A 20,347-nucleotide genomic window follows, 5' to 3' on the forward strand; every position below is an offset into this window, starting at 1 on the left:
ACAAATTTTAAGATTTTTTGTTCTAGTTCTGGAAAAATGCCATTGGTAATTTGATAGGGATTGCATTGAATCTGTAGGTTGCTTCGGGTAATACAGTCGTTTTCACAATATTGATTCTTCCAATCCAAGAACATGGTATATCTCTCCATCTGCTGGTATCATCTTTAATTTCTTTCATCAGTGTCTGTTTTCTGCATACAGGTCTTTTGTCTCCCTAGGTAGGTTTATTCCTAAGTATTTTATTCTTTTTGTTGCAGTGGTAAATGGGAGTGTTTCCGTAAACTCTCTTTCAGATTTTTCATCATTAGTGTATAGGAATGCAAGAGATTTCTGTGCTTTAATTTTGTATCCTGCAACTTTACCAAATTCATTGATTAGCTCTAGTAGTTTTCTGGTGGCATCTTGAGGATTCTGTATGTAGAGTAACATGTCATCTGCGAACAGTGACAGTTTTACTTCTTCTTTTCCAGTTTGTATTCCTTTTATTTCTTCTTCTTCTCTGATTCCTGTGGCTAGGACTTCCAAAACTATGTTGAATAGTGCTGAGAGTGGACATCCTTGTCTTGTTCCTGATCTTGGAGGAAATGCTTTCAGATTTTCACCATTGAGAATGATGTTTGCTGTGGGTTTGTCATATATGTCCTTTAGTATGTTGAGGAAGATTCCCTCTATGTCCACTTTCTGGAGAGTTTTTATCATAAATGGGTGCTGAATTTTGTCAAAAGCTTTTTCTACATGTATTGAGATGAGCATATGGTTTTTCTTCTTCAATTTGTTAATATGTTGTATCAGATTGATTGATTTCCATATACTGAAGAATCCTTGCATCCCTTGGATAAATCTCACTTGATCATGGTGTATGATCCTTTTAATGTGTTTTTGGATTCTGTTTGCTAGTATTTTGTTGAGGTTTTTTGCATATATATTCATGAGTGATATTGGTCTATAATTTTCTTTTTTTGTAGTATCTTTGTCTGGTTTTGGTATCAGGGTGATGGTGGCTTCATAGAATGAGTTTGGGAGTTTTCCTTCCTCTGCAATTTTTTGGAAGAGTTTGAGAAGGATAGGTGCTAGTTCTTCTCTAAATGTTTGATACAATTCACCTCTGAAGCCATCTGATCCTCGACTTTTGTTTGTTGGAAGATTTTTTATCACAGTTTCAACTTCATTACTTGTGATTGGTCTGTTCATGTTTTCTATTTCTTCCTGGCTAGGTCATGGAATGTTATACCTTTCTAAGAATTTGTCCATTTCTTCCAAGTTGTCCATTTTATTGGCACAGAGTTGCTTGTAGTAGTCTCTTAGGGTGCTTTGTATTTCTGCAGTTGTAATTTCTCCTTTTTCGTTTCTAATTTTACTGATTTGAGTCCTCTCCCTCTTTTTCTTGATGAGAATGGCTAATGGTTTATCAATTTTGTTTATCTTCTCAAAGAACCAGCTTTTAGTTTTATTGATCTCTGCTATTTTTTTCTTTGTTTCTATTTCATTTATTTCTGTTCTGTTCTTTGTGATTTCTTTCTTTCTACTAACTTTGGGTTTTGTTTGTTCTTCTTTCTCTAGTTCCTTTAGGTGTAAGGTTAGATTGTTTATTTGAGATGTTTGTTGTTTCTTCAGGTAGGCTGTATTGCTATAAACTTCCCTCTTAGAACTGTTTCTGCTGCATCCCATAGGTTTTGGATCGTCGTTTTTCATTGTCATTTGTCTCTAGGTATTTTTTGATTTCCTGTTTGATTTCTTCAGTGATCTCTTGGTTATTTAGCAACATATTGTTTAGTCTCCATGTCTTTGTGTTTTTTACGTTTTTTTCCCCTGTAATTGATTTCTAATCTCCTAGCCTTGTGGTCAGAAAAGATGTTTGATATGATTTCAATTTTCTTAAATTTACTGAGGCTTTATTTGTGACCCATGATGTGATCCATCCTGGAGAATGTTCTGTGAGCACTTGAGAAGAAAGTGTGATCTGCTGTTTTTGGATGGAATGTTCTATAAATATCAATTAAATCTACCTTGTCTATTATGTCATTTAAAGCTTGTGTTTCCTTATTAATTTTCTATTTGGATGATCTGTGCATTGGTGTAAGTGAGGTATTAAAGTTCCCCACTATTATTGTGTTACTGTCAATTTCCTTTTTTGTAGCTGTTAGCAGTTGCTTTATGTATTGAGGTGCTCCCATGTTGGGTGCATATATATTTATAATTGTTATGTCTTCTTCCTGGATTGATCCCTTCCTTGTCTCCTTCCTTCCTCCTTCCTCCTACCTCCAAGGAAGGTAGTCTCCTTCCTTGTCTCTTGTAACATTCTTTATTTTAAAGTCTATTTTATCTGATATGAGTATTGCTACACCAGCTTTCTTTTGATTTCCATTTGCATGGAATATCTTTTTCCATCTCCTCACTTTCAGTCTGCATGTGTCCCTAGGTCTGAAGTAGGTCTCTTGTAGACAGCATATGTATGGGTCTTATTTTTGTATCTCTTCAGCGAGCCTGTGTCTTTTGGGTAGAGCATTTAATCCACTCATGTTTAAGGTAATTATCGATATGTATGTTCCTATTACCATTTTCTTAATTGTTTTTGATTTGTTTTTGTAAGTCCTTTTCTTCTCTTGTGTTTCCCACTTAGAGAAGTTCCTTTAGCCTTTGTTGTAGAGCTGTTTGGTGGTGCTGAATTCTCTTAGCTTTTGCTTGTCTGTAAAGCTTTTGATTTCTCCATCAAATCTGAATGAGATCCTTTCCAGGCAGAGGAATGTTGGTTGTAGGTTCTTCCCTTTCATCACTTTAAATATGTCATACCACTCCCTTCTGGCTTGTAGAGTTTCTGCTGAGAAATCAGCTGTTAACCTTATGGGAGTTCTCTTTTATGTTATTTGCCATTTTTCCCTTGTTGCTTTCAATAATTTTTCTTTGTCTTTAATTTTTGCCAGTTTGATTACTCTGTGTCTCAGTGTGTTTCTCCTTGGGTTTATCCTGTATGGGACTCTCTGTGCTTCCTGGACTTGGGTGGCTATTTCCCTTCACGTGTTAGGGAAGTTTTTGAGTATAATCTCTTCAAATATTTTCTCTGGTCCTTTCTCTCTCTCTTCTCCTTTAGGGACCCCTATAATGCAAATGTTGTCACGTTTAATGTTGTCCCAGAGGTCTCTTAGGCTGTCTTTGTTTCTTTTCATTCTCTTTTTAAAATTCTGTCCCACAGCAGTGAATTCCACCATTCTGTCTTCCAGGTCACTTATCTGTTCTTCTGCCTCAGTTATTCTGCTATTGATTCCTTCTGGTGTAGTTTTCATTTCTGTTATTGCATTGTTCATCTCTGTTTGTTTGTTCTTTAATTTTTCTAGGTCTTTGTTAAACATTTCTTGCATTTTCTCGATGTTTGCCTCCATTCTTTTTCCAAGGTCCTGGATCATCTTCACTGTCATTATTCTGAATTCTTTTTCTGGAAGGTTGCCTATCTCCACTTCATTTACTTTTTTTTCTGGGTTTTTATCTTGCCCCTTCATCTGGTACATAGCCCTTTGCCTTTTCATCTTGTCTATCTTTATATGAATGTGATTTTTGTTCCACAGGCTGCAGGATTGTAGTTCTTCTTGCTTCTGCTGTCTGCCCTCTGGTGGAAGAGGCTATATAAGAGGCTTGTCAGCATTACCTGTCTCATGTTTTGTTTTGGGTTGTGTTGGGACTCACAGGACAGCCAAAGAATGTAACAGAATTGCTCCAGAGCCCAGTGGTGAGACACGACAGTGCTACTCGCACCTTCAAATCTGAGTGTCTGTGTTGAACAACTTCTTTCCTTGTACTGTCAGCTCATAGTGCTATTGGACACTACTTGTGAAATCCGATGGTATAAAAGTGACAGGAGATTTTTATGCCTGACTGACTCTTAGGACAAATGAGGAGGAAATAATTCTTAGCATTTCTAATAGGATTCACTGATGATTTTAGATGTGCTAGAAGATAAGTGGACAGGATAAGGAGCCACCATGGGGAGATGGGATAACTGACTGTGGCTATATAATTTAAATGAGCACGTGGTGAAAGGATTTATGTCTAGGTATATATTATCAGGCATAAAGTCATAGAGTTTATTTAATTTTCAATTTATACTACTAATGAAGTTCTCTATGATGCCGGTTACTAAAATTGTGTCAAATAAGTACAGATTCTGAACTGCATGAAAGGAAATACTATAATTACTGAACAGTAGATATATAATTGTTTATAGTCTTTAAGCATCACTTCAATTAAGGCATCATATTTGTTATGCTTTCTTTAGAATTTTGGTTAGTAATTTTTTAATCCTCCTTTTAAACTCACCATTTTTCTGAATTTTAAAAATGTTTCTGAATTTACTACACATTTTTTAAGTGTCCTCCATAGTCCAAAAGTTTTGGTATTCATAAAGCTCTGCAGGGTCATAGTCCAGTGACATATGTCTCAGGATCTGAGACTAAACATGGATGGGTGAGATTTTGACTTAGATTTTATTTCATTTTCTAATCTTTAGTTGGAATAGGTGCAAAAGGAATGTGCAATACACAAAAGAGGTAGCAAAAGAAGGAGGGAGACCCACACATAGATAAAAAGGTCAAGATTGGTCTATACAATTGAATATTGGAAGCCTTTGAAGGATCAAATCTTGTTTGACTATTAAAGTGTCATCCCTGGATATTATTCTATTTGATACTAAACTCATGGAAACTTTACAGACAAATATTCATATCAGCTGATAGCCAATTTCTCTAGTCAATCCTTTGAAATGTATAAGCATAGTGCTCTAAGATTAGTTGGTTGGTTTGTTTTCTATCTTACTTCTGCTGACTAGATTCCTTCATTGGAGCACTTTTTCCTTAAAAGCCACATAAAGATTCTCAAATAATATTTTCATAAGGACTACATACTGATAATAACACCCACTTTCTAAATCAACTTTCATCTTCATTCTACAAGACAATGACTTTCAGAATAAATAAAAATATAGTCCTAAGTGGCATTATTTACTTGTCCCAGAGTCAAAAGTTGAATCGTCCACTATGCAAATTTGGTCATGGCCAATGTTCCTACATGTCAGGGATAACATCGTAAGTTTCTTTGTACAGAACGGTCAGTGGGTTACTATAGTGAGCGTGATCTCTGCAATTTTAGTGTCAGAGATCTTTATGATTCTAAGTACCCCATGTGTGGCTATTAAAGGTAAAATAAACAGCAGGGGTATGGTTCCAATTGCCTAGTAAACAATCATAGAAAGATGTTTATTAAAGCTGACTCTCAAGTGACAGATAAATGCACAGTTCTATTATGTATGCTAAATTTAACATGCTGCAAGCTTAAAAGCAGATAGATCAAAACAATAGAGGTTTTAAAAAATCATAAAGACAAAATACAGCTATGTCAGTATGTGACATAGGAAAATAATTTTGCCTTAAAAGTGATCTTCCCCAACCCCCTCAAGGAATATGTAACCACAATTTATGGAACAAAATTAAAGCAAGTTGGGAGCATTCCATTTCTTAGCCTGCTTGGCTCTGAGTTAAAAAAAAAAAATTAATGAACTGTTGTTAAACTAAGATACAATTGATCTCTTCTACTATAAACAAAAAACTACAATACATAATTACTGATGTATAATTCTGATTTATTAATGTGTGATGTTTAGTTCTTAAAAAAAGAAAACAAAAACAACAAAACACACACAAAACAAGCCAGTAAACAGACTCTTTCATGCACATCCTTTTTTCTACCTTACATAGTTCCACAGCATGATTTTTTAGAGGAGTTCCCTTGCTCAGGGTTGGCATATGTTTTTCAATTTTCACTGTCAACAACCATATTTACAGAAAGATGTACAAATATTGTGAATGGTAGGCTGTGCAACCCTCACATAATTAAAACTTCAGTTTCTTGGTTTTCTAGGGCTTTGTGTAAATGCCAATAAATTTGAGAGTTCACCTAACTGTGCATCTTAACCTTTGTTCCCAAAGGTGAAGGGCAGGATTTTTAATCAGGTAGCAATTTACCTTAATTGGGAAAACATAATTAGGTATTATTATCTAATTGCAATTACTGGTTGGAGAAAGTCACATTTCACAAGTAGTGACCCATGATGGATTATCACTCTCCTATTACTGAATTCTGCATCTGTATTTGTGTTTGGCAGACAGCCAATAAAAATTCAAAGGTAATCACAATGCTTCTCTGCAGTCCAGCTGTCAAAGTCACCAACTCCGCTGCGGAATAAGAAACCGAGACATACTTCCTGAGCCACATCTTGGCTATATCTGTTTCCTGCTCAGACATCAAGTGGAGATCAAAATAATTGTATAAAAAAAACCCCATGTGAAGCAGGTTAGAGAACGGTTCCATACTTCGTTTCTGGTACAGTTAAAAAGTTTAATGTCTCAAGGCACCACTATGGTTTAACATCAGATACATGGGTAACCAGCTAATCTACTAGGCTGTAAAGTCAGTAAGTAGCTTGTACAACTGTGAAAAAGCAATCTCTAGAGGACTGTTAGATATACTGTAGGCACAGGTATCATAATACAAATAGAAAACAATGAGTCCTAGAAAAAGCATGTTGAGCACCGTTGTGGCATCATTTGTATTTCTTTACCTAACGCTATGTAAACCTTAACATTTACAAAAGGAAAGACTAACTTTTGAAAGTTACACCCAGGGTTGCTCTTTGTGCTATCCCCCAATAATCGGTTCTAGTTCGTTGGTGTACTTTTAGAAGTCGTTGGATCTGGGTCTCCTCCCCCTGTGGCGCTGGTCGATTCATTTAAGTGCGAGCTCAAGTTCTCCGACGTTAGGTGGGAAGACTTGTAGACGATCTCATTGAAGTCAGACCTGATGCACACCAAGGGGGGGTCATTCAACGGGTCTTCCACTGAGGCCTGGGTGTTTTCTCGCGTGATTCCCATGTCCTTGCTTTGTTCTGATGGGGATTTTCTTTTCATGCGTGTGTAAGTATTGTCTTGATTCTCCATGCCTTGCTCATTTTTCAAAAACCGTCCAAAGAACCAAATGAAGAATCCAAACCACACAAAAGCTATCAGACTTGGCACAAAAGCCAGACACTTGACATCAAGGCTTGCCCCTATGAACCTGCTGTGTAAGAACATGTCTCCCTCAACATAGGTTTTATTAGTCTGAGGGTTGGTGTGATTGGACCGCCATTCCCAGGATAGCTTGGTTCTGTTCAAATCCTTTAGACTCTCTGAGTCTTTCACTGTATATATCTTCTGCCCTGGGCCAATATACTGTCCATATTCATGAGGCTTATAAAATATCTGATTCTTCCACATATTAAGATCCAAAATCAAGACGAGAAAGATAATCCCATAGTTAAACCATTTACCTGCATTAAAAAAGAAATACTGCATATTAGTCAAAGACCTATAAAACTGCAATAGAGTTTTCTCCTACAAAATGGAGATACTGGTATTATAGCATAAATTGCTAATATTTTAGACCTGCTAAAAATTTTTTGAGAGTGTTATGCTGCCATTAAGTGAATTGGCAATGGGGATTTCCTAAATGGATTCTAGGCATGTGAAAATGTAACTGTAGATCCCAGAGCCAGAAATTTATGGTAACTACACTTTCTAAATTAAGTCTCCTGGTTTTTAAGGCACCACAGTTATACTCAAATTTGGTTCCATGTAGGTTATTCTATAGAACAATTTAATTAAGGTTTAAAAACAAAGTTCTGATGAAATTCTTAAGAAAAGTCCAACGTATGATTGACTATCTCTTACAGTTTTATAATTAAGCCAGGGAAAGAAATAAATCATTTTGCAGTGCAAGCACAGCAGTATATCAATTGAATTCACATTGCTCTTTGTAGGTGACCTGTTGATTAAACTATTAGTTGATGTGATTCAGATCAATAATCCTTGAGCATTCATTTCAAGACTTTAAAAATAATTGCATCAAATTCTCATTGAACAGAATCCATTTATCAGACATATAAATATAACCATAGCTGTAGAAGACATGATTTGGAGAGACTGTAATTATTATGACTTCTTTGTAGTATTTAAAAATCTTACATAAATAAGGTATTATTTAGAGACATACTACCTAGTGAAACCTTTGCATCTTTAAATGGAAAGAATGTTGAAAAAATTTCAAGGGATACTAGATTCCATTATAATTTTTATTATAATTTATTCCAAGTTTTAGTGTGTCATAATAATATAGTAATACTCAGCTCATAGTTTTGCAAAATTATGTGATATTTATAACAGGTTCTAAAAGTTTTAGTTATAATTATATGTGTTATGTCAAAATTATTTTATTTTGTATTTAAAAATAGTGATAGTGAACATTATTAAGTTACTGCTTCACATGAGAGATAGGATCTTGGGCAAACTTCTTAAACTAAGATTGGTAAAAATGTATTTTTAAATATGTACTCCAATAGAACACATAGCTCTATAAAAATATAACTTTGTAAGGAGTTTAAGAAAGTATTTTATCATCGTCATTACACATTTTCAATCTCCTATTATATGCAAGGTTGAAGAACTTTAATCCGGGACTGGCTCCCAAACCTACTGGCTATGTGACCTTGGGTTAGTTGTTTAACTTCTCTAAACTCCAATTTCTTTACAAGCAGAAAATAACAGTATTTATTAAGCTGTTAGCATTTCATGAGATTATTAGATAGTAAGCACAATGCCTGGTACATAATAGGAACTCAGTAATTGTTACTATTATTATCATCAAAGCCTTGCCTAAGTCATGATAATGTCTTCATTTGCATGGGAAGGTGCAACTTCTTCTCTATGAAGAGAATTTATATAAATCATATGAAGGGAAATTATAACTCTGCCTGTCCTGAAATCATTCAACTATACAGGGTTTATAATATTTGTAATGGAAGCTCTTGCCTGAATGATTTATTTGGCACACCCAAACTGCAAAGTACGATAGAACATTGGAAACTTTTCCAGATATGATAAAATGTTTATAACATCTGGTACTGTTAAGTTCAAACCACCCCTGCCCTCTTGAATCTTCAAAACGAAAACAGAATCAACCATACAACAAATTAAGAAAGCTCAAGCCAGAGAAATTCAAATACAAAGGTTAGCGTCATTACCAAACATTTACTGTGCTCAGAATAGACTCTGTGGAGGGTACCTTAGTAGATGCTGAAGACATATGCTACTGCCTTCTAGGAAGGAACTCATCATCTTATGGGGGAAATAGGAAACAGACATCAACAGATAAATAATAATAAGAGGCCACATTTAAGAGGTGCCAAAGGAGTGATACAAACCATTAATGCTGCAGATATTGAGAAAACGGAATAAAAACTGAGGGCTAATTTCTGCAGAAAAGATTTTGCAGGAAATAGCAATTCATGTGGTCCCAGAAAGAAAAGCAAGACAGGGAACGGTTTGGAAAATGTTATGTTTCTTTCTAGTATATGCTTTTTTTTTGCTGCAGATAGAATAACATACAGAAAAAGATCAGGTAATGTGGAAGAGAGGGTCTGAGGGGAGAGAGAAGGGAAAGAATGGAGAATATCATAGGAAAAAAGGCCAACCAGAATGAGAGACAGGTGATATATAAAAGTTCAGGGATTATCATTCAGTATCTCGGAGGAATAATTTGTAGCTTCTGTGATAGAAGCAGTTGGGAGAGGGGCTTTGGATACTTCTTTGCTGTAGAAGATCCATACTTATTCCCTTGTTGTAACCTACACGGGTTATAAAGCCAGACTGGATGGTGAGGGGAAGAGGTCCTTGGACTTGTGTGACTGACCATCACCTTCTTGACTCATAAAGGTCCCTTGGAAAAATGTGTATCCTCTCTTAGTCACTTTTATAAACTCATGAACAGAGCAGTCCTTCATAAAGGGTCCTGTTTCCAGGGTAATGACGTCAGAAACTGAACATTAACAGCATCGTGGAATCAGCGAGGAAAAAGAGGAATGCTCATGGAGCTTGGAGAAGGGTGCTTTCCTGGTGGGGAGAAGATGCTCAGGGAATGTTTAATAGTCAAAGGAAAAAAATAAAACCAGAGAATAAAAGTGATAGTGAATGTACAGCGATCAAACTGAAGGAACCCTGAGGACAGAAGGGGATTTTTTCCATTTTTTCAAATTATTTTCTCTACCCAAGTTGAATGGTGCTGGGTCAGTTTGACCACTAAACTGTCACACTAAAGGATCACATTATGTTGCTTCTCACATGACCTGGTGTCTGAATATTTAGATAGGACGAAGGAGACATGCATTAAGAATGTGTTGCCTGACAGGGATACCATCACCCTGCTCTAACACATCTTTACTGATTTGTGAGAGAGAGTACCATAGTGACAAAAACTGCAGGCTGGACATCAGCAGATGGAGATCTAATACTCATCTTAAATAATACAACCTTGGGTAACTTGTTTAACCTCTCCAGATCTCAGCAATTTTATTTTCAAATTGAGGAAACAGAACTAGATGCCTCCCAGTTCTATGATTCTGTCCTCTTCCCCCAAATCCTTCTACTTATTAACTATTCAATTTTTTGTTCTATGAAATGGAGAATAATACCAACATACCCACTTCAAAGGATTATTGTTAGGATAAAATGAGAGGTTATATTTAAAAGTTCTCTGAAATGTATTGTTTGCCAAAAATGTAGGGTAGTGTTATTTCTGCCATTTCTTCCTTCTACTTCTTCAATCCAGTTAATACAAGATCTTAGTGATAGAAAAGAGAGAGAGAAGAGTGTGTAAGGATTTGTAACAAAGATATATCCTAAATGTTTCAGTTTGGATAAAACAGAATAAATTACTAAGCACTGACATTACTGGGTAGATATCACTGGACTAATTATCCAAGAGGATCCAGTGTATAGTTATATATAAATATGCTTTCTGAATCACCATATTTAACTTGTTAAAAATCCTTAGCAACTGTAATTTGTCTACAGCTTGCAGTAGTATTAGTCCAGAGACAAGGTCTTTTATACACACAAATTTGGAAGCAGATAGATTCTTCCCTCCTCTGCAGACAGATCGTGTTGGGAGGTGGGGAAGTGCAGAGAGGAGAGAATCAACTGAAACAGGATCCCTATTGATTTATTTCCTTTTCTCCTCTGTGAAGGTAGCATTGTCCTTCCCCCCACTGCTGTAGCCACTCAGTCGAAACTTGGAACAGCTGAAAATATAGAAGAAATGGCTCTTCTTACTTTTTGTTTGTTTCCTGCCCACCTGACATAACTTCTGGTCCATTTATCCATTTGTACAAGGAAGGATGTTCATCTTTCTCTATCATCCATTCTCCTATTTTCCTATACAGTGTTTTATTACTTTGGTAATACTCTCTCCTCTTTAAAAACAGTTTTCTGAGATGCAGCAAACTAGAAAGCAAAATCAGGTGGGACAACTCAACCTTAGTGTTCTTGTCTATAAAGTGAAGGAGTTGAGCCATATAATCCTTGAGATTTCTTCCCTGTCCTAAAAGTCTCTTTGATGATTCTGTGAAATAAACATCACCTAAATCTCAGTGTTTTATGATGGACCAGAAAATTCTCACCATTAGAGCAAAAAAGATGCAATACACAATTTTCAGATGCAGAAAGCTTTCCTTAAAAAAAAGATTGTATATTCTGAGAAACAGTTTGCCATAAAAAGATAATTTTGAGTCCCTGAAATGACACACATGACAAGGTATAAGACACAAAAGGCTAAAAAAAAAAAATGGGCTTCCCTGGTGGTGCAGTGGTTGAGAGTCCGCCTGCCGATGCAGGGGACAGGCGTTCATGCCCTGGTCCGGGAAGATCCCACATGCCGTGGAGCGGCTGGACCCGTGAGCCATGGCCGCTGAGCCTGCGCGTCCGGAGCCTGTGCTCCACAACGGGAAAGGCCACAACAGTGAGAGGCCCGCGTACCGCAAAAAAAAAAAAAAAAGACTAGAAGTGCTTCTACTGTCATTTTTCCATGTGTGTTGTTGTGAACCGACAATCAACCATAACAAGAGGCTTGGTATTTTGGCATTTATCACATGAGAGATTTTGCATTTTCCCCTGCTGTTTCAACTACATAGCATTTTCCCCTGCTGTTTCAACTACATAGCATGATGTAATCAGCAAGGAGGAAGGGTAGTAATCCATACATTATTTCTATTAATCTCCTTCTCGAAATACCTCATTGTCTCCTTTAACGAGCAATCCCTGCATGGTGTTGGTGGGATTACCTCTTTCTTGTGTTTTGTGCTTTTAATGAATCTTACTGATTGTTAAAAATGATATTACAGTGGTAGTTTTATCATTTTACTTTGTGGGAGTCTATAGTTAATTTTAAAAGAATTTTAAAAGAATTTTAAAAGAATGGGCTAGTTAATTTTAAAAGAATTCTTCATTAAATATCACCCTCACTCAGCATAGGAAATGATAACAGTTTGGGGGAAAGTGCTATTTTTTCAACTAAGGAAAAAAGCTATAAGTGATGATATTTCCACCATATAATGAACCTTTCATGATTCAAATATGCAATTATAATATTTTGTAAAAACTTTTACTCAGTAGGGTTCCCAGTCAGCATTGAGGTTGAGCTGTCCTGTGAGCACCCTCTATACCAAGTGGGTGTCACCGCTAAGCCAGACTCTTGCGTCCAGTGGTCATGCTCCACAGAGCCATTTAGTATCCATTATGGGATAGCAGGAAACCATGGCCTTGAAGAAGACAACGTTCGGATAATTAAATAAGTAACAGTTTGCTGTAACAGGCTTCTTGGCCATATTCAATGTCCTCTCATTCCAGACATGATCAGTGAAAACAGTGCTCACTGAGTTAGCATCTCTTTACATCCCGCTAGGTATTTTAGGGATATCTAGAAACCACATTAAGTGCTTGGGCCATGAGGAGACCATTTAGCAAATTGAAGATAACGACTAAATAATTGATGAACTAATGAGAGTTAACTTGAGTTAATAAATTATCTCCTTAAGACTTAAAAGCAAATGAATATAGCTTCTCAAAGTACCTCTCTTGTCATTGTCATTTCCATAAGTGGGAGGCTACTCCTTTAGGACATAATCCAATATGATGAATAGAGGTAGAAACTTGTGATGATAAAATGTGAAAGAAAGGGCCATGCAGTTGTACTGAATTAGATGACTCTCAAACTCTGACTTTCTTGAGATTGGGAACTGTGCCACTCATTTCCGTATTCCCTAGATCTTAGCTTAGCTTTAGACATGTTAACTCAGAAAATGTCCACTAATCATTACGTAAATGTCTGAGATACTATGTCCAGAAAAATTTCGAGGAGTGAAGTTCTAGTCTTTCAAGTCAAATACACATGTCGCCATGATCTGGTGAATTCCAGGATACTGCTAAAATAAAATAAGATTAAGATAAAAATAAGATAAAATCTGGAAAATTGGGAAAAACAAAATATTTGTCTCAAAGATTATATTAATTATATATTTCAAGTCTTTCTTCTGGATGTAAAGACAAATTCCTGAAAATCACGTGAGTTTTATTACAAAAATCCTCATCTATGCATAAGTGAACCCAGAATATCTCAGCCTGGACAGGACAGACCAGCTTAGGGACAGCAAGGACTGACAGGCAGTGGGCAAAGCAACCATGGCCTTGAAGAAGATGAGTTTGGGACAAATAAAAGGGATTGCTGCTTTATGTAGAAGTAAACATAGTTTACTTACATAGTACATTCCTAGAGCTTCACAAATGCGCTGAAAATGGAAATTGCTGCAGGAAAGGTTTAGAAAAGTTCATAACTGAGAGAATAGCAAGAGATCCTTGTGTACTTTGGATAAATTCACGATCCCTGGGGACTGTCATGGTGAAGGGGATGCATTGTATTTCCCTATAACAAGTCCCTTGCTAATTTTGCCAGACAAAATATTCTGCCGGATGGACCACTGGCCTGCCCTCGCCAGCACTTTCCATGATCTGTTTGACACAGGAGAGCTCTTTAAAAAACAATCTTTGGGAACTCATTTGCCAGAAATCAGGCACCTATGGAAATAAAATGAAGGGGTTTTCAGCATTATTTTCCACATTCTCACCATTGTAAAGCACCTGTGCCCTCAGGCATCTCAGGAAACTGAAATAGAACACAGACCTACACAGGCTTGTTTACTTCTACATTTTCCATTTTTGCCGAAAGGCTTCCCATGGGTATCATCGTGCCAGCAGTGTGAATTCTCTCCTCACAGATGCACAGGCCTCCCTTCTGGCCTTTCCCCCAACCCTCTCCTAATTTACTCAGATGATGGCCACCAATGGGACACTTCCTTTGTCTGGCTGGGATGACAGATGGCAGAGCTTCCACCGGGATTGGCATTAATAGGACTCATAGGAGCTTCCAAGACTAAATTGAGAGGCCATTCCTCTCTTGAGACTTAGTACATCACATTTTGAATCCATCTTTGCACTCACCTTATAGGTAAAAGGGAAGAGGGCAAAAGAGATAATTACACAGTTGCATTTAGCACTGACTTTTAGGAGAACAATGGACTTGCGCTGAAAGCACCAATGTGACCGAATCACTAACCATTTATCCCCTTTATTACTGAAGTCAAAATTCCCAGAAAAAAATATTTTAACACACCCTTGGATAGAGATGATTTATTTTTTATAAGCTGTAGCCCAGCTTATAAACTGAAAGCTCAGACATACTGCAGCAAACCATCTGTCAAGGGGGATCCAGATGAGCTAAACAGATGCAACAATTCAAGTTATTTCTGACATGCATAAATAAAACAAGCTAGGAATCAGGATTAAAAAATACTCAAATCATAAAGGCTTTTAGAATGTCAATGGGAACTCATCAGTGTCGGATAACCGTCTACATACAGAGCATTTCATTGGGAGAGAGATTTTTTTATTTTCATTCTTAGATTTCTCTTTCTTGAGGACTCAGCACAGTAAATAACAGGAAAGAACTCAGAATAGTGGAAAAGTAATTTGAGAGCCCTCTCTCAGGCTACCTAATGTTTGTGAATTAAATAGGAAAGCCAGATTCTGGAGGGATGAAAGGAAAAGCTTTAGGTAAAAATACTGAGAGCTTATTGAGTGCTTACTTCATGGCAGGCAGTGTTTTAAGTGCCTTGTACGTATTAATTAATTTCATTCTCACTGCAATCCTATGGGATAAGTACCATTACTGTCCCCATTTAACAGATGAGAAAACTGAACCTCTAAGAGGTTAAAGAGCTTGACAAGGGCCCTGCCACCAGTTAGTAGCAGGGCTGGAACCTATGCACCAAGTCTTTACATTCCATTGCCTCAGCATGCACTGAACATCTTTTCTAGATCACAGAGAAATAATAGTTGAGGCCATCAAGCCATCCTTGATCCTGGGAGAACCCCAGCCATCGTTGTCTAGGCTCTTCTGGTGCAGAACAAACAGACAGAGAAAGCAATAGACAGAGCTATCTGGAGGTCTGCAGGATCCCTTCCTAGCCCTGGCTCCAGCTTCTTCTGGACCTTTTCCCCGGTCATGCTCTGCTTTGGGACCTCCTCTGTTGGCCCCAGCTCTGAACTTTCTAGCTTCTGTCAGGCCCCTACATGTGCCTTTCTCACTGGCTACCCCATTTCTATTGAATTTGCATTCTGCCCCTTGGCTTTTGTTTTAAGAAGTGCATAGAAAATAAATAAAAGCTGAGATGAGAGGAATTCTAACTATAGAAAATGTTTCTCAGTCGCAGTGTTTCTCAAAGTGTGGTTCTCTGGCTGCCTGCATAGGCAGCATTGGTGGTGCTTCAGAGGATGGCAGATTCTGGGCTCCACCTCCTACCTCAGGCATCTGACTCTGGGTGTGTGGCTGATAGACCTTTCATACAAGCTCTTCAGGTGATTCTCATACACATAAAGTTTGAGAAACATAGACGGATATAGAGGGTTTCACGCTTAATACTCCCAGGGGTGATTTGCTAACCAAGGAAAGCATTAGGGTCTCTTTACAAAAAGAAGCAGAACTTGAAGGAACCTCTCAAGCTAGCGTTTGTAGTTCACTTGGAAATTTGTGGGCTACTAATGATTGAGCATGTTAAAATACATGTAGCACTGTGTTTGGGGGATTTTACCTGGGTTTGCCCAGAAACAACTATCTTACAACATCAGATAAAGTCAAAGGCCTTTCAGGGGAGATGGGTGATACTCCAGAGTGGCTTCAGCAACCTCTTCACCAATTCACAGAACAAAGAGAGCAGCAGGACAAAACAAGAGGGGAAAGTTCTTTTTTCAGCCTCCAAACCTGTCACCATTTTCCTAGAAATTTTTATCTTGGATCTGGGGAAGCACACGACCATCTTACCACAAACTGGATTTAAATAGTTTATGGTGGAGCCCTTCACCCCAAAACCCACATGTATCCTATCTTATTTTGAATTTAAGCCCCTTGAAAGCCTCCCTAGTAGGTCCAGATACCCAATCATTTGCATGGCTCTTCTCAGGGAGACAGTGACCTCACCGGTGTCCTCTCAATCAGAAAGGAGCAGTTCTCAATGGTCAGCATCACCCAGGGCAGCTTTACAAAAGTCCCATTCCTTGGCCTTTGCCCAGACCTACTGGGTTGGGACCACTAGGAATGGGGCCCAACAATCTGTATATTTATAAAATTCCTGGATGATATGATAATCAGCATAATTTGGCAAATACTACCCCAAAGCCTTCATGATAATATATTTCCATCTTCTGGAAAACTTTATTAATGTGAAGTCTCTATTGCAAAAACTTAGCTAGCCTTTCCTCCTTTTACATTTTTAGAAAATAATACTTGGTGGGATGAATGTTTTAGTTCAAAGGCACAGGAGGCTTTACCTTGAAAGTAATGATGCTGAATCATCAGAGGTTCCTGTGTGCCTGGCTCCCTTCCCAGACACTGAATACAAGTTTTAGTTGTAATTTTGTATTCATATTCTTAAGTGAAGCATTCCAAATTGTGTAAGCTTTGGGAACCACAAAACCTACCCCTGCCCCTGTCTATAAATGGCAGCATATATGACAAAGCTATGCAAAAGCGACCGAAATTAAATATTTTAACAGCTTTATTTTTCTTTCTGGTCGGTGGATTTTCTGAGTCTTCCTCCATTACCCCCTTTGTTAAACCTGATATTTTGCACTCAAACAGTATATTTTTGATAAGGCTTCTGATATTCAGTCAGAGACAATATTAGTGCCACGATGGTCTGAGACAAGAGCTGATAGCAAGAACAGATGGTCCCGTCAAAAGCCCACCCAAAGGGATATGATGATACCACGTGTGTCATAGCTGTTTTAGAAGTCGGAGAGGGTAGCATGCTGCAGAGATTAAGTGGGGACTCTGAAACCACACTATGTGACCTGAACTCAAATTGATTGATTTACCCAGTGAATTTAATAGAAGAGCCTCATTCATTTTGAATAGGAAAAGAAACCTGCTGCATCTTCCCTATTCATGAGCTCATTCTCCAATTTAGGAAGGTTGCCTCATGCTCAAAGCAAAAAACAGCCTTCAAGTTGAGCAAAGGTTTTTTGCAGTACTCAGATGTTCACGTTTTCTGTGCTCAGGCTATTTTTATTCGGCAGCACAGACGGTCGTGTAAGCACAGATTTCTTCAGCAGTTTTTATTATAGCAGGTGTGGGATCCTAGGCCATTGTCCTTAAAACACACACACATTCATTACCTGCATTTGCACAGCTTGAGAACTAATGCCATTCTCTCTTTGTGAACATTCAGCTGACTGCTTCTTGTTACAAAGAGAAAAAGAGGTACAAAACGAAGCTCTGGGAAGCCTTGTTTAGATGAGAATGACTGAGTTGTCATGGAAGAAGATTATAATAAATCATATTCAAGCTACTTCAAGAGCAGGACACATCTGAAAATGGAATAATCTGAGGATCCACAAGGGAATCGCCTGAGACAAACATGAGCCCTGCCACAGCAATAAGTTTTCTCAATCAAATGAGAAGCGGCCCAACTCCCTAAAGGCACATGGTCTGATTGGAGCTCTCGGGTACCACTGTTTTGATCTCAGAAGCAAATGAAGAACAAAGCATAAAGAGTATTCATGACGAAAAAATATACTGAGCTGTATGTTGTGAAAAAGAAACCCACCTAATGAACAAAACCGAGGTGTAGTGGTCTATGGAGGGTGGCAGAGATAGCAAACAATCCATAACAAAGATATGACTCACCTCTGATACTCCTAGGCTAGAACATGAGACCTGACATCACAAGTGGCTGCCTAATGGGGGACCATATCTCTCTGCTCTCCTCAACTCTACATGGGACTATCTCACTAGTTATTCCCCATGGAATGTGCGTGGAGGTGACATGTTTTATTTCCAGGCCAGGGGGTTAAGAAACAGGCAAACCCTCTTAGTCATTTTCCCCATTCTCATTATTCCCATTTGCCCACTGGATGTTGAAGTTGAAATTGTTAAAGTCACCAGGAATCTAAGTCCCAGAATGATGGTCCACAGCCCCTTGCTGATCTGGAACCGCCTTGCACTGTTACGTGAGTAAAATAAAACCATATTCCTGTATGTCTCTAAAATGTTACCATTTGCTTTGCCTTTTATAGCAGCTAGCATGACTCTAACTAGGAGACAATCAAATTGTGTTCAAAATTATACCTGTTATGTGAATACGATATTCCTCCTTGAAGATCTTCTGGAAGAAAGGAATCTTGAACTGCATGTGAGGCGTGTGCAAACCAGGAAGATTTACATCGACGTCTCCCATGAAATGTGGGAATTCCCAGTCCTGCCAGAGAAAATCAACATGAAAACATATCTGTGATTTGTTTCATTCCTAAGCAGATAAACACCAAAAATTGACTTTTTATAAGCACCTATTTTAAAATCATTTAAATGCAGCTAGCTGTTGGGTGTATCCGTTTTGTTCTGTGATGGTTGTTTTATGTAATTAGGTAGCGGTATGCAAACAAAATCAAAATTAAGTCATAACTTATATCCTTAGATTGTCTCTTTAATGTGATAATAAGAAACCAATGCAGATTTGATGTGCATCAATACATGTTTCTGTCTTTCTTTCTGGAGACCTGGTCTTAAATTTTTATAGGAAGGAAGTGATCCATATTTTTAAAATATGGGGTAATTTAGTTATATTTTGTTCCACTACTTAAAAAAAATAAGAACCTTATAACAGCATATTTGTGTAAGAAGACAAAGTAAATAGGATCTAATTCACTTAACCGAGTTCCTTAATTCACATCAAGGGAGCTTTATTAATCATCTCTGCTAGCAACTATATGGAATGGAAAAATGCCAAAGACTCCTGTCCTACCCTCTTGCAATTTAGCATCACTTTGAACCAAACGATGGAGGGCCTGACATACTAGCTTGCGAGATGAACAGTGAATTAATTCCCAAATTGTCATTAGTTATTTCCTTGTTTTCAAGGCAAAATCAGGTGGGATGACTCTCCGTCTCATAAGGAAGGAAAATAGATGCAAATGAAGATATTTTTAGGTGTCTCATCTGCTCTTGGTTTTTGGATAGAGGTACCAAATTAAAGTTCATAACTAGCATGTGAAGAAGAAATACACTAAATAATGAAGAAACCTTTAAGCTGAATCCATATTTTTATTTCTAGTAATGAAATGATCATTAATTAACAGTCCTAAACTTAAAGAATATTTTTTAAAAACTTGGATATGAAAAAATAATAAAATATTAATTTAAGATTTCAATCTGCTACCTCAATATAAAAAACTTATTTTTTCCCAAGATTTCTATATATGCAGCTAATAGAGGTGTGTTGATAATAGTGTGCCTGAACATTTTAGGAGTTTCCATGTCCATTCCACTCCTCTCTTTGGTAAAAATTCTGATTAAGGCAGAATAAACCTTAAAGGAAAGGCGAGTATGTGAGTGGTGGTAACCAGGAAAGTTTTCAATGTCTATTAATTTCTTGATCAATGGATCACTTTAAACCACTAATAAGAAATAAATATATAAGAAGAAAATGATGCATTATCATCCTTTTCTATTAGTGTGTACGCAAATTTCTTGTTGGTCTCGCCTCTCCTGGTTTTTCAGATTTCAGCAGCAAATAGACATGTAATTTTGGAAATTCAGAAAACCCAAAGCATTGGAGCCGAATGAATTTGGTACATTTTGATCTAAAATATTAGTAGGAAATGGATTGGTAATAATACTTGTGAATGATTGCATTTTATTAAAGTGCATTTGATTTTGTTTTTTTCCCCCACTGATAATATCTTGTTCTTTCTATGTTACATGAAAGACTCTTGCAAGAGAATTGAAAATGAATTTAGTCTTTTACTAAAATATAACTGACATCTGCCATAAAAAAATTATGCTTGGCAATGGTAACCAGAGAATATTTCACTAGCCTTGGATAAAAAAC

At 37.3% G+C, this 20,347-nt stretch overlaps 1 protein-coding gene across 8 annotated transcripts in view; it reads right to left on the minus strand.

Annotated features, from left to right (window-relative positions):
• The window catches only part of TMEM117 (transmembrane protein 117), a 558,938-nt gene that overhangs the window by 22,167 nt on the left and 516,424 nt on the right, over positions 1-20,347 (minus strand). For 7 of the 8 annotated variants that reach the window (XM_027093546.1, XM_027093548.1, XM_027093545.1 and 4 more), the window contains 2 exons: positions 18,589-18,718; positions 5,610-7,351 (listed from right to left, as the gene is read on the minus strand). In XM_027093546.1, coding sequence (XP_026949347.1) covers positions 6,702-7,351; positions 18,589-18,718 — 780 coding nt within the window. In that variant the 3' untranslated portion in view covers positions 5,610-6,701. Of the gene's footprint in view, positions 1-5,609; positions 7,352-18,588; positions 18,719-20,347 lie in introns of those variants that run through there. The other variant, XM_027093552.1, reaches the window with a different exon arrangement.

The sequence above is a fragment of the Aethalodelphis obliquidens genome, unplaced genomic scaffold (genome assembly GCF_003676395.1).
Source record: "Aethalodelphis obliquidens isolate GAN/ISIS:26980383/991018 unplaced genomic scaffold, ASM367639v1 scaffold84, whole genome shotgun sequence".
NCBI lineage: Eukaryota > Metazoa > Chordata > Mammalia > Artiodactyla > Delphinidae > Aethalodelphis > Aethalodelphis obliquidens.